Raw genomic sequence first — 16,356 nt, 5'->3', positions numbered from 1 at the left:
TTGATTTTTTTTTTCACCATCAGTCCTCTGAACTTCAACCACTTTTGCAAAGGTGGAGGAAATCCGGAGGAAAATCGTTCCAAAAAGAGGGTTTTTAACTTTTGCAAAAATTGCAAAGAGGTTTAAAAGTACAAAAAACACAAAAATCGATACAAATCTCCACAGAAGAGAGTATATAAAGAGTGTAATGATTTTTTTTTGAGTATTTTCTTGGGTATCTTTTCATTTGTTGTGTGTTTATCTGTGATTTTGTGATGTTGGGCGTGTAAAAGTGTGTCTCTTTCGTAATGTTTTTTTTCTCGTGTCAGATTAGAGGAAAAGGGGATAGACTCCTAAACACTCTAAAAAGGTATTTTCTTTTCCTTACAAATTAACAAAAAAAAGAAAGAAAGAAGTTTTGAGGGACGCAATAGAGAGAGAGAGATTGGGGGGCGGAAGAGGGGAAAATTTCAATTAATTAACTTGTGTTGCTCTGGAATTACTTTCGATGAGGTGGCAAGTACGCTGGACCCTGCGTTATCACTCGTTGAGGACTATTTGGTTGAGGCTCGTAGATTTGAACAGTCTGAGTGGGTTGGGGCTGCGGTGAGCTCAGCGCCTGCCTCAGCCACTGTGTGTCCACGCGAGCGAACGAGACGACCTGGTTGGAGCTGGCGCACTCGGTCTCTGTGGAGTACACGCCGCGCAGGACGTAGCCACCCTTGCCGTTGGAGCAGGCCAGGGCGCTGCCCACGTCCACCTCGCACGCGTCCGCACGCGGGCGGCCGCACACGCCGGTCTGAGAGTTGAATCCGTAGCCAGAGAGAGCGGCCTGGCACTCACCGTCGGACAGGAGAGTGACTGGCAGGGAGTGCATCAGGGCGTTCTGGATGTTGACTGCAACGAGACAAGAGGACGCAATTAGCATTGCCGTCAAATTTAAAGAGAGCTTCTTCACTCACTTCTGAGAACCTCCTTGCCCCAGCCGGTGGTGACGCAGTCCGTGGTGGAGGCGCTCGTCACGTACTCATCATCAACACAGATCGGACCGATGTGGGTGTCATAGCGAAGCTTCTCCTCGAGATGCAGCAGAGCCACGTCGGAGTTGAGATTGGTCGGATTGTAGGCTGGGTGGAGAGTGATGGCTTTCACCCGCACAATCTGGAATGTCTTGGGCTCCTCATCGACGCCAAGACGCCACTCGCCGGCCTTGATCATCACACTGCGAGCAGGCAGTCTGCAAACGGATTTAAATGCCACATTTTCACATCATGAACTTCCGCAGCTTCACGGGCTTGGCAGCAATTTTGGGTGTAATTTAGTGCCCGCGTGCTCATAATTAAGAGACTCACCCAGAAACACAATGAGCAGCAGTCACAACAACGTCTCGCTCGATGATGGCACCGCCACAGAGGAGGGATCGGTTGGTCTCCAGCAGCACCATTGCTTGCCATGGGAATTCACCGAAGCCGGTGTCCAGAGGTCCAGCGCCACGTGGCTGAGTGTTCTGCAGAGACGGAGAAAAACACACCATTTCATTGGCAATGAAGTTGTGAAGTCGTGACTTCAAGATGCGCTCTACTCACCAGGTTTCTCGTTCCACAAGCATCCGCTCCGACGGAGAATCTATCGGCGATGACATTGTTGCTGATGTGCTGGCTTTGCTGTGTCGTGAGCACCTGGCGATTGACCGTGGAGGCTCCGGCGGCGATGGGTCGGCTGAGCTGTGACTGGCCGCGGATCACTGTGTTCTGCTGCGTGCGGTACTTCTCGGGCCTGTACGAGCCATCGTCGAAGGCGGCATTGAGGATTTGGGGATTGTACTGGCCGAGCTGACCTACTGGCCAGGGATCGACGTAGTTGGGATCGCGGCAGCACTTGCCCTGGAAGCCTCTCCTGCGATCGACGCAGTCCGTGAGTGGGACGCGGAAGAGCTCCTGCTCCTTGGTCAGCACGACAGGAGTGGTGGTGATGACTCCCTTCACGTCGCAGTACTGGTATTCGGTGCAGTTCATGGCGGCGGGGCATCCGCTGGGCACAATGGGCTCAGCCAGCTGGTTCTCACCGCGCTGCGGCGGCGGTCGGGGGCGCCTGGTGGTGGGCGGGAGGATGTTGTTGGACTGGGGATTGGAGGGCTCTCCCTCCCTGTCGACTGGCGGGATGTACTGGTCACCCTTGTACGGGGGCAGATATTGGGGCGTGCTGGAGGGCACGATGACCACTGGTCGGGCGGTTGTGCTCACGGCAACCGGTGGCACGTAGGGCCTCGCGGTGGACGGAGGCGGAGGAAGATACTGAGGAGTGGTTGGGCTGGGCACCGGACGGAAGGTGGTCGTCGGGGCAGGGACAACGATGGGGTTCTGCGAGTCTGGCGACGGTTCCCTCTGGGGCAGGTACTGATTGTCTGGCACCTTGATCACGTAGCCGTCATCCGTTAGCACGGTTGAGTCAGAGATCTCGTTCGGCAGCTTGGGATATGGTGGCAGTGTGACGCTGGGTCTCGTGACGGTCTCGCTCGGTTCCTGGACGAATCGGCAGCACACCTGAGGTGAGTAGCATTGACGAACCTGCAAAGAAACACAAGACATTTAGATCCATTTGACTCAATCAGGGGTGAAATCAACCAAAGGGAGGATAATACAGTCAGAAATGGTGTACAGCTCAGCAGAAGTACTTAAGAAGTGAAAATATTCTTAAATTTGCATTTTTCCTTTCTTGAGAGCTTCTTTTATTCATAAATTATGCCGATTCTTTGGATTTCTTATGATTTTTGGGTAGAAAAATCACAATTATCCCAATAATCATTTTTATAATGTAACAAATCAAAAATAGATTTAGTGACTAATTATTGGAATAATTCGTATTCTAGCACATCAATTCTTGTGCTCAAATTCAAAAGATCGTCAATCATTGGTAGAATTCAGCAGATTCAGCATTTTTAGTGTTAAGATCGCACATAACCTCAAAAAGAGTCATTTGGACTATTTTCTGCACAATTTTGACTCTGAATCAACGTTTTGAGCTCATTAGCAAAGCAAAAGATATGATTTTGTGATCTAGAAAGCTTTCAAAAAAAATCTTTAAAGATTTTTTAGTCATATTTTGAGGTTATGGTGGAACAAGATGGCCGAAAAAGCGTTTATCATGGATTCTTGCAGAAATATCGAATGGATACTTAAGAGATTCAATCGATTTGGAAGTGTTCGGAAGTGGTGTACAGATTTGAGTCATATTATCTCCCTCCTTGAAATCAACTTTCAAATTGTGCCACCAACTCTTGGCTTAATGTAAGCGAGTCATAAACTCATGCAACAAATATTGGCACTCTGTGATAACCTTTTAAGCAGCAAACGGAAGGCAGAAGCATTGAGAGCTTCAATGTATACCCAATTGGCCCACATTTGACTCCTTCGCCAGTAAATTAATCGCGCTATCTCCAACACAACGGACTAATGACACTGGAAAACTAGTCGGCGACTTTTGAAACAAATTCGGAATTGTACAAGTATTGTGCAATTTTTTGCCACACAACACCTCTATTAGCGTGCGAACACTTAATAATCGCGTGCAGAAGACGCCACCAACACCTTCGCTCTTGCAAATGCATCGTCGCCACTTCGTTCTAAAGCATTTACCGGCATTTACCAATCATCCCGGAGACACTTGAGCAATTCCAGTGGGCATCTTTTTCCCTGACAAAAAAAGTCAGACGAAATGAAATTGTGAAGGAGTGAAAGATTAAATCGCTATTGGTAAGAAAAAAACAATCCTCAAGTACTTCCATCATTTTCACATAATCACCTCTCGTTCGGAAGAAGAAGAGGAGGAGGAGGAGGAAAAAACAGAGGCGGCAAAGATAAATTTAATGTGAAATATGCGGCATAGTGATGATCACTTGTGGTCAAATATGAAAATATTGATATTTCTTCGAGATATATGAGCGAAAAGTGGAGGGCGGAAAAAAATACGCCATCGAAATTGTCTATGTCAACAAACTACTGCTTTTTTCTCGACCATGTGAAGAATGTGCGATTTTTAAGTGGATCTAATCAATTATTAAATGGTTTTTCTTACGCAATTGCCAAAATTTTTGCCTCTCTCGCACATTTTCACAGCAATTCATGCACACTGAACAATTCCTTTTGCATGTATTTATCTCATGTCCAAGACTGTAACAATTGATGCAATGGTTTTTTTCTCCTAATATAATGTCAATGACAATCAAGACATTTTATAGCAAATTATTGCATTAAAAAAATCCCATGACAGAGTGCTTCACATTAAAAATATCTTCACACTAATAATCACCATTGAGAAGACGCAGTCAGACGAAAATTTGTATTTGCCAAACCGAAGAGATGAAGAGAATTCAAATAGATAATGCAAATAGAGACATGAATTTTATTTATAAATCACAAATGTGTTAGAAAGACAGTCAGGAGAGGAAAAAGTGATGCGAAAGAGCGAGAGCGATGGTTGGAGAGCAAATAGTGGAGTGCAAAAGTGAATTGGGATCCGGGTTCGTAGGTCAGTATCGCACACGTGAAAATCCACACATTCTGCTGACACTGGGAAGATTTTACACGAGCAGAAATCCATGAATGATCACGTAAGATTGCACAACAAAGTGCTGGAAATTTATAACCTTTCCCGCGCGCGCGCTCGCGCTTCCCCACGTGTTTTCGCACCAATGATGGGCATAGTCAAGTTGTGTGTTTTATGACTTATACGAAAAGGGCATCAATTCATCGACATCATGCCTGATTATGATCATTTGGCTACTGATCGTGAACAAGAAATTACATCGTGATGATCGTCAGTGGAAAATCTCTGGTATGGCATTGACTCAATACTCTCTTTTAGCCATACGATAAATTCACCATCCTCCTGACCAATTTAATTAACACACACCAGTGAGACATTCTTGAAAATTAATTAGCAATTGACATCTAATTGATGTTTCTACCGTAAAACAACTAAAAATATCGTTCCGTTTGATCAGCATGATCAATGGAATGCTGCCAACATTCGCTTGCGATGGTAAACATCGCGATATATTCTTAACACATCCACCGCGATATTCACACTGTATCTCCTCTAATTTGAATTAATTCGATATTAAGTAAATAAATAATAATAAAGGAGAGATGACGATGCGGATATTGTGAAGATTTTTTTATTGAATAAAATGAGGATCGCGTTCGATCGTAAAAACCCATCTTAAATCTCAAGGCGACACTGTGACTTTGTCACTGAGCAGAAAAAAGACTATTTTTAAGATCTCCATTTGACATCATTAAATCTTAAATGTTGGAATTCATCAATGAAAAAAAAAGAGATGATCTTAAACTTCCTACTCAATTAATAGTCAATAAATTCACTTTTTTTTGCGCTGTCAACAATTAGGAAACAATATTTTTGATGGTGAAAACGTGTTGCAAGTCAGGTGACAAAAAGTCATCGGCATGTGAAGCAAATAAAAGCAAACATCTTCAGTTGATTCTCTGTCCCGGTAATCCCGATCATGAGATTGATCAATAATAAAGGATAGAATGAGATCATTAGCATTTCAAAGTGATCATGTTTGTTGAGCATTGAACGGCAATTGTATGGCATTTAATCTCTGAAAATACAACATTGAGCTCTCTTGCTCTTGAGCAATGCCTGTTGATTGATTGCGCGAAAAAAATTACAATTAAGCATATTGGGAATATATTCTTGGATATGTTTCTTCTTCATAGTTACGAATTGCCTAATTTTATTGTGCTTCATTTGCACACAATTAGGTGTTACTGAAAGGTCATGACGATTGGTTGTTGTTATTGTTGCTCAAGCTTGAAATTATAGACATATTTAGTAAGAATTTTAAACAAAACAATTAATCAAAACTTTCTACCAAAGATGCAAAATGCTTGATCAAATATTTGGGCATGGTAAATAGCGTGAAGTCTCAATTAATGAGGAAGTGTTTGGATCCCTAAGAAGCTTCAAATCTACACCTCAGGAAGGTTCACGGTTTGATCTTACACGTGATCATGATCTTCAAAAACTTTTCTCTAAAGTTCACCATTGTTTAATGATCGTGTAGGAGATAAAAGCGCCTCAAAATTTCGGTTAAGGTTTTTGTCTTCTTCCACTGGCACAGTGCACCAATGGATCAGGGTAAATGCCGTGAAATTGGATTTAAATGTTCAACCTTCGGAAATATTCATTCATCTATTGACTTGCTGGCGTCCTAGTTATCGGCATCTCTGTGTGTTCCACAACTCTTTTGACGGCTGAGCGATGGAAAATTATGAAATTATCGGTTGGAGATCAGGATGATACATGTCACAGAGGTTGCAGTTAAAAGTTTCTTAATTGATATTTTATTGACTTGCCACCTCGCGCAGAAATTCAACTTATGATGTATATTTGTTTAGGCAATTCTGATTCAATTTGTATACATCGAAGACAATTTTCTTTATGCTGCCAGACGCAGACAGTGGTCGTCTGGTGTGTTTTCTGGTGGAGGAGATCTTTCTGGTATGGTGAATTATGCGACGATAAATTATCACGATCGTCCGCATGCACACAGGCTTCATATGGCAATTGCCGAGAGAGTGTGAAAAGTCGCGTGGGGAGATTGTTGTCTTGTCACAAGACGAATCGCGTTTGTCAATAAACCATGAATATTGTGTGTACAGAGAGATCGGTTTTTTTTTTTAAATCTTCACACCGCAATTTTCATTTGACCAAAAGAAGCTGCAAAATTCTCAATGATTCGCCGCGACGGCGAAGTGCGGGTGAAAAATTTATGCGACATTTAAAACGTATAATTGTGCCTTAATGATTATAAAATAAACAAATTTGTCATTTATGTGCATTCTCAACTAAGGCTATGGCAGAGGTTGCACAAGCCAACATCAAGAGACACATGGAATGTCTCTCTCTCGCTCTCGCTCTCTCGCTCTGGAGATTGATGAGCAGAAATTAATTTTCCTTGTTTGATGTAATAGCAAAACTACGCAATAAACATTCTTATGGCGAAGATCACCAAACAAATCTCATTCCTTGTCAATCGATGAGGTCAGAGAAAATTCAATAAGTTTAAAATGCACTCATAAAGTGCCATAATAAAAAAAAACTTTAGCAACAATTTAAATTTGCCCTTTTTCGCCATTAATGCTGCGCGCACATGAGCAGAAAATTGTCTGTACATTATATTGAGTGAAATAATGAAATTTTCAATACGCCACTTCTTTCACAATTTCGCTGTCTGGATGATTAAAATAAGCCCGTCTCTGGAGCTTGTTTTACCATGGGCATTTTTTCCATTATCTCACTCTTGCTGTCGTCTCGGCGGGATTTTTTCCGCAATACCCACCCGAGAAGACTAACATTTTCATGCTGTCGGCGGCGCCATGAGAATAACCGAATGGGAAGGAATGCTTTCTGAGCCATTGCTAAAAGCTGCAATGAGCGCCAAAGTGCCGAGAAAGAGGAGAATTAAAAGCATTGACATTTATGCTTTATTAGTTTGACTTGAGGATTTTCATATTGGCGTCTTGTATTCTTCAATATATTGGGCTATTGTTGCCTATGAGCGCCGGTCAGCCTGAGGAGAGTTCAATGATTGCACAATAGATTTCAGTTTCAAGACCTCTTCAGTGCTTTTTGATCTTCTTTTCTCGCATTTCTCTCGCCCCGAATAATGTCTATGTCATGCCCATTTTCACATGAAATAAGTGAATGCGATCTCTTAGACAGGAATACAAATGCCACTCCATTCTTCATGCTCTGGCTGTGCCGCAAGAAAAGCCACAAAATTATTCAATCAATTCCACGAAGTGATCATTAAATGTATCTCAACTTCTTTATCTTACTTTGCCCAACTGGGTGGACAAAAGGGGAAGAGCACAGAGTCATATATTAGAGAGAGAGAATGTGATGATCACTTTCTTATGTAAGCGCCACAAAATGGAAGTAAGTGTGTTGTTTTTTGCTTATTGTCCTTTCTGTGATTATTGCAAAATTTAATAGGATTTCAATATATTCAATTCACCCCAGAGAAAGTGTGTTGATGAGCCTCTGAAGCTCTCTGTAAATCAATTCAGCAGTATAATTTTATTATGTGCGAAGAAGAAGAAAAAAACCACATATTGCCCAGCATTGATTGTCATGATGCACTCAGGGAAATCGTGATGGTGATTTCAAAATGTTCGCACAGTTCAGGATAAGATTGCTTCAAGGAGAGCCACATTAGCGTGGAAATTCAGTACGAGTTGGAGAGTGTTTTTTTTGGTCATCAGATGGCTAATTTGACTAGAGATCCAGGTGTCAACTTGAAACCGGTAACGGCGGTGGCTTCTTGATGATGGCATTATTTAATGAGTGACTGATGAGACTGAAATTTATGCTAAAGACCAGTGAAAACTAGTTAAATCCAATATAATCTCAATTTTTTTTCTCAACACCCTTTTTTCATCTCAGTGTATATCTCATAAAAATTTATTGATTTAACCCTTAATAAAAGTATTATGCAATGCAGAAAAAGAATGTGCGATATTTGCATTTGGCAACTTTTTCTCTCCAGTGCGATTTTCTTCGATATCTCCAATGGTCACACTGAAGAGATTTGTGTTGATTGGGCAATAGTAATGGTCTCAACGTGACATCATCAGATCTCCACCTTCTCTCAATCGCATTTTTAACGTTGATGCCATTGGTGTGAAGATAATCCATGCATAGACACCCATTTGAGCATAATTCTCTCCATCATCACTCAATCTCGCCATGGTTGGCATTAATAAAAGTGTCTGGCGAAAATGTGTGGTGCTGAAGAGAGCTTTTCAGCACTCGGCTGACCTAGGCCTTGGCTCTGTGTCTCTTTTTGCCCAGCGAGTCAAGTTGAAAATCATATAGATGAGGTGGAAAAAAAGGTGGCAAATACACACATGGCGTCAAAATGCCAATGTGATACACAAAACACCCATCACAGTCATGAATCACTCCAAGGGAAAGAAAAACAAGGGGGAGATAATATAACACTTCAGAGACACTTCTGAACGCCTTTGAAGGCATTTTTAAATTGTGAGGTTATGAATCAGGCTTGAAAGATCATTTTTTGACTGATTTTAATCCTTCCAAACCTGGAAATGAGTGGATATTGTGAATATCTCAATGTTTATACTAAATTGATGCTGAGTTTGCCACTTAAAACCGCAAACAGAGACATTCTTCTACACTGAAATGATATTTTTGAGGTTATGATTGACTTTTAAGCTCTTTTTTACTACTAAATTTAATCAATTTGAAGAATTGGTTGATTTTGAAGGTTGTTTAATAACCAGAATCTGTTTAAAAAAATCAAATCATCTAGAAAAGCAATAAAAATTGATTTTTCTAGGCAAAATTAGCTTAGAAAATGCCTCTATTTACTGAAACAGAGACTTATCCAATTCCTAACACTTCTTTTAAAGCTGTACACCACTTAAGACCATAATATCTGCCCCTTGGGAAAAACTGTCCGTGGAAAACATTGCGCAATTGATGGTGAGTGGGAAAAATCAGGGCACAAGAGCGACTCACCGGCTGAAGATTGTTCATCTGGGAGACGATGACACCATTGCGACAAGCCTGAGGAGCCACACAGAAGTAATTCCTCTCCACACACGGAGTTGGCGGAAGTTGTGTTGTTGTGGGACGCGGAGTCGTGGTTGGCACACGAACGGCGCAGCAAACTTCAGTATCAACGTTGCACTCCTGCATTGATAGATGGAGAGAGAGAGAGAGAGAAAAAAGAGAAGAAAATGATTTAGTTGCGAAAGCCGATCGTGAAAACATACAAAAATTGCGAGCGCGCACACAAGATTTCAATGGCAGAGCAAGAAACGAACCCCTGAGCAACGCCCAAGACAAGATAGTGTTTCAATCAAATTTCACCCGTGGGACCTTACATAAGATCATGCTCTGGTTGAATGTCAATATTAAATGAGGTTTTTATCAGTGGAATTTTACTGTATACGCCGATCGGACGTGCATTGCGGGTTGTTGAGGAAAAAAAAACAACAACAACAGCGCGATGCAATAAAAGAACACCATCTCAGGGGAAGAAACTTAATTGAAATTTCCTCACAGCCAAATAATTAAATGGTGAAAAAAAAGAGACTCTCGCGCGCCATATCGAGGAGATTCAAATTACATAATCCACGGGCAAAAAGTGCAAGAGTTGCATAAAATAGTCAGTGTTATGACGCGTTGGCGAGTTTTCGATCGCATCCAAGTCATTCAATTTATCATCATACTTTTTTTTACATCTTGGCTGTTAATATCTTTTCTCCCTCTCTTTCAGGCTCCTTTCGTCAATTCATCGTATTTTGTGTTTTTCTCCATGGAGCTCAATGAACTTATTTCAATCTGTTTATTTTCATTTCACAATGCAATTCGCTTGCAGTGGAACTGGTCAAGATTATGGGGCCTAGAGTGGCCTAACAAGGTGCAAAAGATGCCATGTGAATTTTAGAGACTTTCTCTCTCTCTTCTAAATGCTCACGCACAAGTGCATCGATCTGCTAAAAGAATTCTATATCTCGCGATGGTGTGAAAAGCTGCGAGATTTTTCCTCCTCTTTGTTCAACATACAAAACAACAATGAATTTTTCAGTATGCACACACAGACTCAGCCAAGGTCTAGATCCTAATTATAATATTACAAAACCATATGTAAGATATTTATGGCCAACACATGAGAGATTTCTTATTCAATTAGGTAACGCGTTGGAATTTGCAATCGATGAAACAATCGGTACTTATATTGTTATTGTTACTTTTCCACAAAAGAAATTTTCATGAATTTTTGCGAAGGAGTTCAATGGAAGAGGCACCGAAGGAAGAAGCGTCGGCAGACTTCCTCGCAATTGTTCTTTGACTATCGCGCGCTTTCGCTTTGGTCAGCAAAGCGCTCAGGGGATTTTTGAATTTAAATTATCGCTCATTCAAAGTGGCAAAGAAAATGGTTCAGTGGGAGATTATTTAAATTTTACGCAAAATCTTAATTGTTTCTTTGTGCGCGCGCGTGTGTCTTCTGATTGCCGCGGCATGGTCAGTTAATGTGACAGAATTTATAGTCCAACTAGTTTGAAAATTGACAAAAATTCCACAAAATATCATCATTAAAATTCATATTCGTGTGGCTCATCAGTGAGCACACACGCGAAAGATCATCTCTTCCACACACGAGATTGCGCACTGATGAAATATCGCGATCACATGAAAATGTAATTTAAAAATTGCTTACATTTCCTTATTATCCATCTTCAAATATTTTCTTCATTTATGTACACATCGCATTAAAAATATGCTGTGTGTGTGATAATGAAAGTGATCAACAATTTTTCGAAGATATGACCATGACATCACAGCCCAAAAAAAGACATGTGAAGAGTTGGGAGGGAAAAAAAATCTTGGCGATGATCTGCCAAACACAATTTTCAATTCAAATGCCTCTTCATCTATATACTCATTGACATTCAAAATCTCAAAGATAAATGTCCACTGGTTGTGTGGTGACTAAAAATTATGGAAATTGTGACCTGATGCCACAAAAATTCACCAAATCATCATCATCATCGCCATCAGGACAGAATCGCTCACCTGGCCTCGACCGAGCACGGCGACATCCTGGGAGAGAACGAATCCGCTGGCGCAGGCGTGACGGACCACACACACCTGTCCCTGTCCCAGGCAGGGTACAGTCCTCGGTGGCTGGGGATTGGGCGGCAGGTAGCCGTTGTGGCTGCCCGTGGGGCTGCCCGGGAAGGAGGGATTCACAGTCTGCACGGCGAAGCCCGCCGGCGCCCCGACGCGGCCCGTGAGGAAGGGATTGGCGGAGAAGGTGAGCTCATTGGTGGTGGGAGCGCATCCATTGGCACATCCGCCACTCTCGCGCTTGAAGGGCGACCGGTTGTTCATCCACCAGAAGGGTGTATCACTGGGCAGATCCTGCCTCAGCTCACCAGCGTCATGGAGACCATTTATCCGCGTAATTACATCATCAGCTCTAATCACCACACAGCTTAATATTAGCAGGCCAGCCAAGGCCGCAGAAGACGGATGCATCTGTGGAGGGAAATCAAAATCACATTAGTCAATCGACTTTTTCTACCTCTTTTTCTTCTTCTTCTACCAGCGAGTGATCTTTTTCGACAATCCAACTAATGGGAGAAGATCACCTGCGCCAGCAGATTAGAAATTATGCAAAAAGAGTCACTCCAGTGTTGCGTGAAACTTTATTGTAGATGCAAATGAGTTGTTATAGTTTATCTCCTCATCCTTTCATCACAGATTACACGAATTTATGGGCTGGAATTTTAATGTGTTGTAGTGTTTGGATTGCATCAAAAAGGGCAATTTCAATTGGTCTCTCAACATAAATATCGATAGATTTTATCTCTTCATCAATCCACAAAATAATGCTGTGATACAATGAGAGAGAAGAAAGCTTTCAAAGGACATTCAAGCATTAATCTGGGAAAGAAGTGCTTCTGGTCGCTCACAAAATGCGTAACAGTGTAATATCTCGTGTAATTCATTAAATTTAATTTTTATTAACATCCAAAAGCACTAAAATGTTAAATGCATCGAGTCATTGAGGTAACAAGCGACTCTCTTGCCTGAATCACAATTTTTGTTTATTCCTCCCTTCCGATGAGAAATGCAAGATAAGACGCTCAGGAGAAAAAAAAAGCAAGACAACCGCCAAAATACTCGATCTGGCGTTATTACTCAATGCGCACGGTGTATGAGTAATTTTTCTATAACTTGACCCCATGAATGAAAGTGAAAATTATTTTATAATTTCTTGCATTCGAAGGCGGAGGGGAAAAAAACCAGACACACAATAATTTGCATTTCTTCACATCATCGCCAGTCAAATTGGCTTTGGATAGAATAATTCACAATAATTGAGGTGTCGAGACTCACGGAGACGACAAAGTGATTTTATATTTATTAATAATATTTACTATTTGATGATCATGGCGACGATATTTGTGCCAGATCTTTTGCTCGCGCGCGCGCGTCTATTTTGACACCGAAATCACTTCTCTCAATCATTCTTGCATCTCACGCTGCGTGTCAATTATTGTGGCCATTTCAGATGCAAATTACACACTTGAAGTATTTAACGTAAAATAAATATTAGTGCTCCATTCGAGGCTCTCCTTTTATGCCTCTCTTCAGCCAATTGCAAAAGTATTATTCGCGTTAAACACTCAAAATCTCATTTGCGTTCATTGTTGCTAATACAAATTTCGCGCCACTTCAGCTTTGTCGCTTTTTTTTCTTGGTGGTGAAATTCATCTTCTTCTCTCTATCTCAAGTCAATTTACTAGTGGAAGCAAACACAGATTTCAGAAAAAAAACTGTAGCAATAAATCCACTGAGAATCTCTCAATTCACAGCACAAAATCAAATTGAAGAGAAAGATTTGAGAGTCTGCCAAGGTGTGATTCTTACTTTTACAAATCCGTTTGAAGTTCACAAGTGTAATCCGAGAGGTATAATATCCCAGTTAGGTGAGACACTTCACAAGACACACTGCCAAAAGAGTCACTAAAACACCACTCGAGAAAACTATACGGAAAGAGATGTTGTTACAGGAGGGAAAAATTGATGAGAGATGCGAATACGACGAGCGATCACCAAACAATGTGAGAAGATCACAAAGTGATCACGTTTATATAGTGGCCGAGAGAGATTGGTGGTGAGGATCTGTCTGAAGCTCTAAACCAGAGATTTTGGGTCTCAGTGAGTCTCCCCCATTCTCAGTGCGTCTCCACCAGTGTTTGTGTGGTGTATTTTTTTCCTCACCGACGACATACACACATTTTGTGGGTTTAAAATAAGCGAATTTATTCACAAAGTCGCGATCAGTGACGTTGACGGCGATTTGTTAGTCTGTGTTTCTACTGGAATACACATTGCGGATGAATATTCCAATGAAGGAGAATGGAGAGAAGAAAAGCGTTTTTAGTCACTGTGTCAAATGAGACGAGCACACGCAATTTTTGACCAGCAATAAGTGCGCTAAGTTTTGCAAAAAAAAAAGAAGGAAGATTTATGGGGTAAATGGACACCTTCGAGATTGGAGACCAATATTTCACGCGTCTCGCTTTCTTTGCGGGAACAACTCAATCAGCAGGTCTCTGGGGTTTTTGGCGCATTTCAGGAGAAAAAAAAACGCCGTGAGTGATCTTGCGATCTCTCCTGTAAACACGTTACTGACCAAGGAATGGCGGGAAAAGCTCTTTGAGTGGCACACAAAAGGTACAAACACTCAGCGCCTCCCCCAAAAGCAGGCTTGAACGCACATGAATAATTCATGTGCGGAGAGAGAGAGAGAGAATTTTTGAGCAAAATCGCCTGCATTTAAAGAAATAACACGTGAGAATAGATATATTTTCCATCTGAGCACCTATTGCTGCCCGGCACGCGACACCCGCAGACTCCACATTAAATCGCAGGCTTTTTTCCCTCCCGCATATCGCTGCTATCGCATTTCAGCCAGTCTTATGCTAGACATGTGAACTTCGGTGTGTAATTATGCATTATCCATTCTTATTTGTGCGATGTACTGCTCGACCTTCGGCCTATCGCAGCCACTAAATGAGTCTTAAATATTTTTCGCACTCTTGTAATGTATCGCAATTAGATGCCATTTAGATGATTACCAAGCTAGATATTTTCCCACAAATGTGTGTGCATTGTACAGTGGCGAAAATTAGCTTAAAACACCTGAGATATTTTGATGCTGTAAATTCGAGATTTCTGTCAATTTTCGAGACATTTATCTTAAGACGAAAAACGATCTGAATTTTATGATCTTTCAAATGGCGTTGAAATCATGACGATATCTCAATTCGGGGCTAAGATATTGCAAAATCAAGAAAAATGTGCGCAAGAGGGCAGCAAAAACCTAAAATTTCTTAGGTGTCCTAAGCTAATTTTCGCCACTGTATGTGCAGAGTCAGGAGACTTCTGCGGTTCCTGGTTCTCACGTGCGAATGGGAGAGTTGAAGTCATTTCTTCGTGACTCAAGGATGACATCTCGGAAGCAGATGAGAAGGGAATTGTCTCAAGAAACTGTGTGTAATTTGCATGAATGACGTGAAAAATTTGATCGTCATTTATTGCCAGTGGCGTAAGAAAGCTTCTTCTATAGAATGTTAGTGACATAAAAGCAGAGAAAATTACCTCTTAAATAAGGAAAGGCATTTCGCCAACCATTAACCCCATGATTTATAAATCATTCCAAAAAGAAGACAGTCATTAATTTTGAATGGAGATGAAATCCTAGGTGCAAAAATACATATTAAGATTCCAATCTAGACGCACCTCGAGACGCACATTTTTGGGATGGAATCGCGTGAAAAATTACCATGAATAAAAATAGAAACAATTTTGAAACACTCAGCAACATATTTTGCACTTCCCCACACACACGATTTGGAATCTTGATAGAGTTTTGGGAGGGAAAAAAATTTCCCAAAATGAATGGGAAAAACACAGCAATTTTTTTTCTCCATCCTTCTTCAACTACTCGTCTAATGTGTCAGACTTTATGTGTCATTTTCTCAATTTCTTTCCAGCGCGCGGTCACCGAAAAATTGTGGCCTTCGTCTGTTCGGTGGCAACGACAAAAACAATTTATAGGCTTTCTCACATTCAAGAAGTTACCGCGAGAGGTGTCGCTTTGATGCAATCACATGTGAATACCTTCGATTACTTAATTTTCTCAAAATTATATTAAAAATCCCAAGCGAGAGAGATGAGTGGCGACGGAAAATATGGAATGTCTTGAGCGACGTGAGCAAAATGTATATAATTTTGAAACATACCTAATAATGGGTGTTGATGACGAAAATGAGCTCAGAATGAAAAACAAACGAATGAAAGTATTTTGAATTTGGTGTGTTTTGCTGTCATGATCAAATTTGTGCATTTATGCAAATGAGACACGTGGGCGTATTAAATAATTCACAAGTTCACCAAAGTCTTCATCTCAAATGCCTCCTTGCCGAACTTTCTGGGTGCGCTTCGAGAGAGAAAAAACAAACATCATGTTGCCTAAATTGTACCTATGACTAATCGCAAGCACCTCGAACAATTGTAATGGACTTAAAGAATAAAACAAGGGGCAAATCATCCAGATTTTGGGGGAATCTTAAAGATCTCGATCAAATTTTTAAATATGGATTCTTAATTTGTATAAAAATAACCAAAGTTTGATTTATAAAAATAAATCAAAATGAATTTAATATATTTTGAATATTCAATAACTTTCTTCACATATCGCCACTAGAGGGCAGCAAAGTTAGCGTGAGGGACGCTAATAAT

The 16,356-nt window shown here is 41.1% G+C and overlaps 1 protein-coding gene across 1 annotated transcript; it reads right to left on the bottom strand.

Moving 5' to 3' along the window:
• Positions 1–86: 86 nt before the first annotated feature.
• On the bottom strand, positions 87–13,645 carry LOC132258110 (inactive serine protease scarface). Its single transcript, XM_059755225.1, has 7 exons — positions 13,477–13,645; positions 11,614–12,078; positions 9,550–9,723; positions 1,566–2,546; positions 1,332–1,486; positions 942–1,216; positions 87–876 (listed from the first exon to the last, which is right to left on the bottom strand). Exons 2-7 carry the CDS (start codon positions 12,076–12,078, stop codon positions 479–481), a joined length of 2,448 nt encoding a protein of 815 aa, XP_059611208.1. The 5' UTR covers positions 13,477–13,645; the 3' UTR covers positions 87–478.
• Positions 13,646–16,356: the final 2,711 nt, after the last annotated feature.

Source organism: Phlebotomus argentipes, unplaced genomic scaffold, assembly GCF_947086385.1.
Source record: "Phlebotomus argentipes unplaced genomic scaffold, Phlebotomus argentipes genome assembly scaffold_4, whole genome shotgun sequence".
Taxonomy (NCBI): Eukaryota; Metazoa; Arthropoda; class Insecta; order Diptera; family Psychodidae; genus Phlebotomus; species Phlebotomus argentipes.
Note: the sequence above shows the minus strand (reverse complement) of the source record. Positions and strands in the feature narration are given on the sequence as shown.

Excerpts from the sequence above, each read along its gene's own strand:
- LOC132258110 (XM_059755225.1), bottom strand. The coding sequence starts at position 12,078 with ATGCATCCGTCTTCTGCGGCCTTGGCTGGCCTGCTAATATTAAGCTGT. Across the intron at positions 9,724-11,613 it reads CCGTGCTCGGTCGAGGCCAG|GAGTGCAACGTTGATACTGA; the intron begins GTGAGCGATTCT and ends CTATCAATGCAG. Across the intron at positions 1,217-1,331 it reads GCTGCTCATTGTGTTTCTGG|ACTGCCTGCTCGCAGTGTGA; the intron begins GTGAGTCTCTTA and ends ATCCGTTTGCAG.